Here is a 6,498-nt window from a genome sequence, read left to right on the forward strand (position 1 = left end):
TCTGATAAACCTCTAAGACAGTTCTTTCTGTATATGTGGAAAGCTGAAAAGGAACACCAGCACATATTTCACATAATCTACGTGGTAGAAATAAAAGGAACCCCTCAGAGCTTGTGCAGACTTTTTACTTATTGCTCACACTTTCACTAAACTACTTTTAGATCTGTAACAAGTTAACACTATCTTGCCCATCACTTAGTGTGTACTAATACAGTACTCCCCTTTCTATAATTCAACTGTTTATATCTCATCTTAAATGGGAAAATAAATATTTGATGGTCCACAGTATTAAATGGAGCAGATCATCTACGAGCACAACTGACTGAGCAGTATCAGGGTTACATAATAGATCATTACCCTCTAAAGTCAGAACTATGAAAATATTTTTTAAATTCACATTTTTTTAATCTATTTGCATTCATGACTTTCAAATTAATAATATTTACTGCATGCAGTATTTTTTTCTATTTATTGCTTACAGTAGCGCTGCATGTGTCTGATTTAATACATCAGCTTATTTGGGGAAAAAAGTCATCCTTATAATATCGTGGTCTCAAAACCCATGTACCAAATATTATACGCACGGCCTTAAAAGGACAAATTCCCTGCTGTGACATAATTAAAACTACAGTTGCTAGAAGACTCATCTCAGGTCAAGAGTTCATCCAAATTTAAATGCAACACCTCCATAAACCAGTAGAGGGAAACCTCACACCTACCCATATGTACAGGTCCAGATCATTAATTTAATTTTAATGTTTACACAACAATAAATGCTCCCTTCTTCTTACCTTGTTGGATTAATTGTATTTCTTGTGCAAAATCATAAGTATAATTCTGTTTGATCTATTTTTAAGTGCAGAAATACATATTTCTGTTTTTGGCTTATAGTATTTCCACAAATTCAGTCATACTCATCCTAAGTAAGAAAGTATTTCTGAAGGTCCTTTTGTTTTACACAGTAAGCTGAGTTATGTGACTAAGTAGGAATTGGATCTGAACTACATTTTACCTTAAAAAGCAACTAACATATAACAATAAAGTTACATTACCACTTCTTCTTAATGAAATTATTATTATTATTATTTACAGTCAACTTTATTAAAACAGTTACATTATTCTTCAGTTGCATGAGAAAATAGACGTGTGAAACAATGTAGAAGTTTGTGAATATTTTAGGAACACAGAGCCTCAGTTTCACCCTGAGATCTCACCATACAAGGAGATATGTTCATTTTACACCACTACCATATGTAGGAAGTGAAACGCAGACAATGGTCAACATACAAACTGCAGGCCCACAAAGAGCCCAGCTATTGTACTTTTATTTCTCTTCATTTTTTCCTGTCAGTTTTCCTAATGTCAAATCCACACTGATAAATATGCCATCCTATTAGTTATAATTAAAACACAATTTTCAAACTTTTTTTATTCATACAAAGTAATATATGAATTAAATGAGGCACTAAACACAAGGTTTGATATATCTTTTAATATATTTCTAACTAGAGTGAAATATTTTTTTTAAAAATGCCTACTTACTCACTGAAAAATACTTTTCCCATTCATTTACAGTGTTTTTATTGCTTTTAAGGAACTTTGAATCAACATAATATACATGACTCTATATTCTTATGTGGCCTGTAAAGTATGATCACATAGCTACAAGCATAAAATTTGTATTGTTTTCAAGTCTTTTTCAACATTAAACACATACAATATGAAACTTCCACAGTCACCTCCTGATGTTTAAGCAGCTTGGAAAAGAAAGCAACTGGACTTCTTTAAGTTTCATGAAAATGTTTCATCTGTGGTCCAAGAGGCATCTTCACTTCTAAAAACAAATGGTGGAGAGTCCCAGGTGTTTAAACCCTGGTAGGAGTTGTCCCTTATGAGCGTCATTGACCCACGATTGATCGTGTGCTTCATTGCATGAGCCAAGGTGTTTAAAAAAACAAAGCATGAGTCCTTACCACCAGAGGTTTTGAGTGAAACCACCCTAAGCCCTTACCTAAAACTATTATGTGACCCATCACTTGACAAAGCAGGGATTGAGGAACCTGGGAAAGGATCTAAAAACTGGGTTGTAGGTGGCAGACACTTGGTGTTGTAATGGTAATGACTTACACCTTGGGTCATGTGATGACAGACATGATTATTAGTGGGTCAAAGACCTTCTTAAGTGAAACACTCCACCATTTGGTTTCAGAACTGAAGAGGTTTGTCGGATGAGAGGTGAAGCGTCTTCAAGAAACTCAGCGAAGTCCAGTTGCTTTCAATCCAAGCTCCTTAGACTACCATGACCTGGATGACTGAGAACCTACACAGACATACTTCTGATTGTTGTTTTTGAATCTCCTTTTTTTTAAAATTTCATTGATCCTCAGTTCAGTGTCCAGTGCTGATTATGAGAGAGGTCAGCTCACTAAATCTCAGACTCACACTTAAGGTTTATATTCTCTGTTTCACACCTGAGGCTGTGAAAGAAAGAAAAAACAATTATAGCAAAACAAAGATTTTTACAATTACCCATCAACTGATGGTATTCACTGGAATTATGTAATTGTTTATTAACCTCTTTTGATCATGGGCCGCCTTGTTACTAGTCTTCTTAAGATGCTTCAGTTCCCGATACACAACACAGCATGACACTGCTATCAGGGGAGATCCCAGTGCAGCAAAGACTAGCCTCAGGTAAGGAAAACTGTGTGCTGAGAGAAGAGAACACAGTGATAATTATAAGTACAGTACTTACAATTTATTCAAGCGTAAACTTTGGTAAGACTTTGGTATTATTATGGTTAACTAACTGTAAATGTATAAACGTTTGGGCACAACCCCCACACACTGGGTACCCTTAAGCCTTGTTTCTTAAGATGTAGGGATGTGAGTTGATGTATTTCACGTCAATCTTTTTCTAAAACTAATCAAGTAACTTTAGTGACTAAATTAAATAAAGAGATGGTGAAAGAAAACTGGAACAATAGGGGAAAACACTCAATCGTGTTGCATTGCCCTCCAGGTTCCTCCTCCTCCCTGCCGGTCTACCTGTCAGAGTCCTGGGTCTGTATGTGTATGTGGAGTTGTTTAGTATCTATTTTCCATGTTATGGCTGTCTATGTTTTGAGTTTCTATTTGTAGGTCCTATGTTTTGGCCCCGTTGCACCTCATGTTATCCTGTGCTCCCTCTGCTCTGTCTTGTAATTCCCTGCTGGTGTGTTCCCTCTGTGTAAGGCCCGTGTTTCTTAGTCTGTGTCTTTGCATGTGTGTTGAGTGTCCTGTTTTATTGTGAAGGTCTGTGTTCTGTCTCAGTGTATTCAGTTTGCATCCTCCCTGTCTCGTCAGATTCATTAGGTTCAGCTGTGTCTCCCTCCTGTGTGCAGTTTCCTTGTTTCTTAGTTCTGTTTCTCACCACCCTCGCGTTTGGTTGTATGTCATTCTCCTACAATAAAGCTCACTCACACATCAGCCAATGCCTGTGCTTTGGGTCCTTCACAAACACCACATGACACTACCCATGAGCTCTACAAACATCTATGATATTTATAGATGCTCTAGACAGAGCTGCTTAGCATTGTTTTAAAGTGACTATTACTTTACAATAACAATTCAGATAATTTCATAAAAAATTAACATATTTTTACACATTATAATTTTATTAAAAAATAAAATAACTTAAAAGTATTTAACTATGAGTTTACCATTTAAGTCAGCTTGTCATGGGGTTGAGGATTCACTACTATATAACTAATAGTTAACATTATTACATGTTATTTAATACTTCATTAAGTGACCTCCATACAAGTATTAAGAACTTCAGCTTTGTTTCTTCCATAGCCTTTGCATGTTAACACTTTCTGATTCACACGTTCTTATCTTTTATTCTTATATTCTTCTGGTGAAGCACATTGTGAAGGAAACTAGTAGATAGATAAATAGTATTCTTATTTTTATCTTTCACTAAACCTGACCATACCACACCAGAGCTGGTAGTGTTACACACTGAAGAAAAACCACACTGAAAACTTGTGCTGAACGAGGGCAAATTCCTGTCACAAAACCGCATCTGCTAAAATATTTCTTCTTCACAGCTTAATGTACTCATTTAATGCAACTAATAATAATCAGTGACCAAGTGGAAAGTTTCAGTGTGCCTTTAGAGTTTAGGTGGTATTTACTGGGTAATAAAAGATGATTAAATCATAAAAATGAATAGCAGCCCATGTGTGGCTAAATGACCACAAATACCAATAGAGAGACAAATACTGCATCAACATATACTCTGTTCTATTCTGTTCACTGTACATTTCCATCTTTCTTTCCATATGTTTTTCCCCCATTCTAGCTTCTATCATTTGTTGCACAAGTGATGTTTACTGTGTTTAACAGTTCTACTGCCACATGATGCTTACATTTGTAATTAACTTTATAATAACATAAAAACTAGGCAATAAAAGGTCACTTACATAACTTGCTTTCAACTTTGCTGTTGTCTTTAACACCCAGTGTGAAATAAATGTTTTTCTCTTGGACTCCATTTGAATTAAAGACCTCAATGCTGTATTGACCTGAATCATTCTTCTTCAGGTTTGTGATCTTGAATGTCCCGTTCTTGATTATAAACGTTAGTCTGTTGTTAAATTCCTTGTCTGTCATTATTTTTTCTTTCTTCAGACTGAACACAGTTTTTGTCTCATTGGGAAGCACCTTCAAACACTTCATTTCATGGCCACTAGCATCAGTCATTACTTGGATGTACACAGTTCCTTCAAGAAGAGGAGAGCATGGACATGTGCTCGTCCTGAGGTCACATGTGGTCGCATCAACTGGAAAGAGAGCTGGAGAAGATGCATTTAATAGAACATGAGGTGAAATTATTCACACTACAAGTGTGAATGTTTGGCTTCTTTATGAGGACAATCTTACCTTGAGTTCCTCCTGCTAGTAGCACAATGATAAAAAACTGTTCCATGCTCATCATTCACCCACGATGTGGTTTTAATCTTTCAAAGCTTCTAGAAAATTATGTACAAATCTGGGTGTAAATCTGCTGCAAACCTGAGTCCTAACTGACAGGAAACAGTCAACGGGAGATGATATATTTAGTTATTTTCAAAGTTAGGAAATCAACTTTCACTTCTGCTTGCCAACAAAAAGACTCAGATGAGTTGTTTGCTTTTTGTAGTGACCTGATCTCAAGAAATATCCATCAAATGCAAATAAACAATTTCCCCCTCACTTTTATACGCAAAACGAAATCCAGACAAAACACACTTTCAAAAGTGTGTCAGGCACACATACTTTCTTCACATGTACTTTTGAGAAAGAACATGCAACATCTGAAGTGACACGTTAAGTCACAAACAGTTGTTCCTGTGGGGAGAGCTTTATTGCTTAAGAGTCTTTACAGGGTGTCCAAGAGAGACATAATTTTATGTTTGTAAGTTTGCAGAGTTTGCTTTCTGAAAGGAAGGAAACAAATTGCCGTAGAAAGAATAAAATATAAACAACCTATGAAAAAGCAGCTTACTAAAAGGATGCAAATCATGAGCACAATATGAAACGGTGAGGCAATGCTGACCAACAAACAAAGAAGCCTTTTGTCTACCAAAGGAGGCTGAATTCAATATGAGAATCTCAGCTACACAACTAAATAATAAACAACAATAATCAATAAATAAATGAACATGACGTGATTATGCGATGGAAGCAAACATTACAGATCTTCACTTTTCTAATTAGCCTCAGGCTAATTAGCAGGCCTTTAGCATGAGGAGTGATGATAAACATGAACATAAGAAGAATCAGGTAAACTATTGTTTAATCAAGGTAAAGATGAATGTAAATAGTTTACTTACAGTTAAATGGATGCACAGAGCAGCACAGGCTAAGGTAGTATGTAAGCACTGAGCTACAAGTTAGAAAAGCTCATCAGCCAAAAAAAAAAGACCCATGCATTGGTACTTCCTGCTTTACAGAGCAGAGATGGAACTGTGTGTGGTGCAGGGCTTTTATAGTCAGTGAGTCTACTTTGACTTTTATTTTGTATACATCTTCTTATTCTGCCCTAAAAATAGAAGTGACAACTACATCCATGCGCACACGTCCACCAGAATGTACATGTTGGCATTAGTTGGGCATCTCATAAGTTTTTACTCTGCCACAGTGCAATGCCACAAAATAACCAGTTCAACATTCAGCATAAAATGTAAATATACAATTTGCAGGAGTTAACCAAGAGCTATTCTATTCTGTTCTGTTGTATTCTATTTTCCAAATAAAGTTCATGAGCCATACCATGAAGATATGAGAAAGAGTTGTTGAAGCTAGGTTAAGAGGAGAGGTGACAATCAGTGAACAGCATTATGACTTCATGCAAAGAAAGAGCACTATAGATGTTTGCTTTGAGAGTGTTGAAGAGGTATAAAGAAGGTCAGAAGGAGTTCCACTGTTTATTTGAATATCTAGAGAAAGCATATGATAGGGTGCTAAGAAAAG

At 36.0% G+C, this 6,498-nt stretch overlaps 1 protein-coding gene across 1 annotated transcript; it reads right to left on the bottom strand.

The window, feature by feature from the left end:
- Positions 1-2,368: 2,368 nt before the first annotated feature.
- Positions 2,369-5,955, bottom strand: LOC102289768. Its single transcript, XM_005921113.3, has 5 exons — positions 5,859-5,955; positions 4,927-5,069; positions 4,467-4,838; positions 2,576-2,711; positions 2,369-2,477 (listed from the first exon to the last, which is right to left on the bottom strand). The coding sequence occupies exons 2-5, from the start codon at positions 4,979-4,981 to the stop codon at positions 2,426-2,428; spliced, it is 615 nt and encodes a 204-aa protein (XP_005921175.1). The 5' UTR covers positions 4,982-5,069; positions 5,859-5,955; the 3' UTR covers positions 2,369-2,425.
- Between the last annotated feature and the right edge of the window lie 543 nt (positions 5,956-6,498).

Source organism: Haplochromis burtoni, unplaced genomic scaffold, assembly GCF_018398535.1.
Source record: "Haplochromis burtoni strain Fernald_Lab_line unplaced genomic scaffold, NCSU_Asbu1 Contig_10, whole genome shotgun sequence".
Classification (NCBI taxonomy): domain Eukaryota; kingdom Metazoa; phylum Chordata; class Actinopteri; order Cichliformes; family Cichlidae; genus Haplochromis; species Haplochromis burtoni.

Coding starts and splice junctions, on each gene's coding strand:
- LOC102289768 (XM_005921113.3), bottom strand. CDS start 4,981: ATGATGAGCATGGAACAGTTTTTTATCATTGTGCTACTAGCAGGAGGA. Junction 2,712..4,466: donor CAAAGTTGAAAGCAAGTTAT/GTAAGTGACCTT, acceptor CTCTTCTCTCAG/CACACAGTTTTCCTTACCTG. Junction 2,478..2,575: donor GCGGCCCATGATCAAAAGAG/GTTAATAAACAA, acceptor TTTCTTTCACAG/CCTCAGGTGTGAAACAGAGA.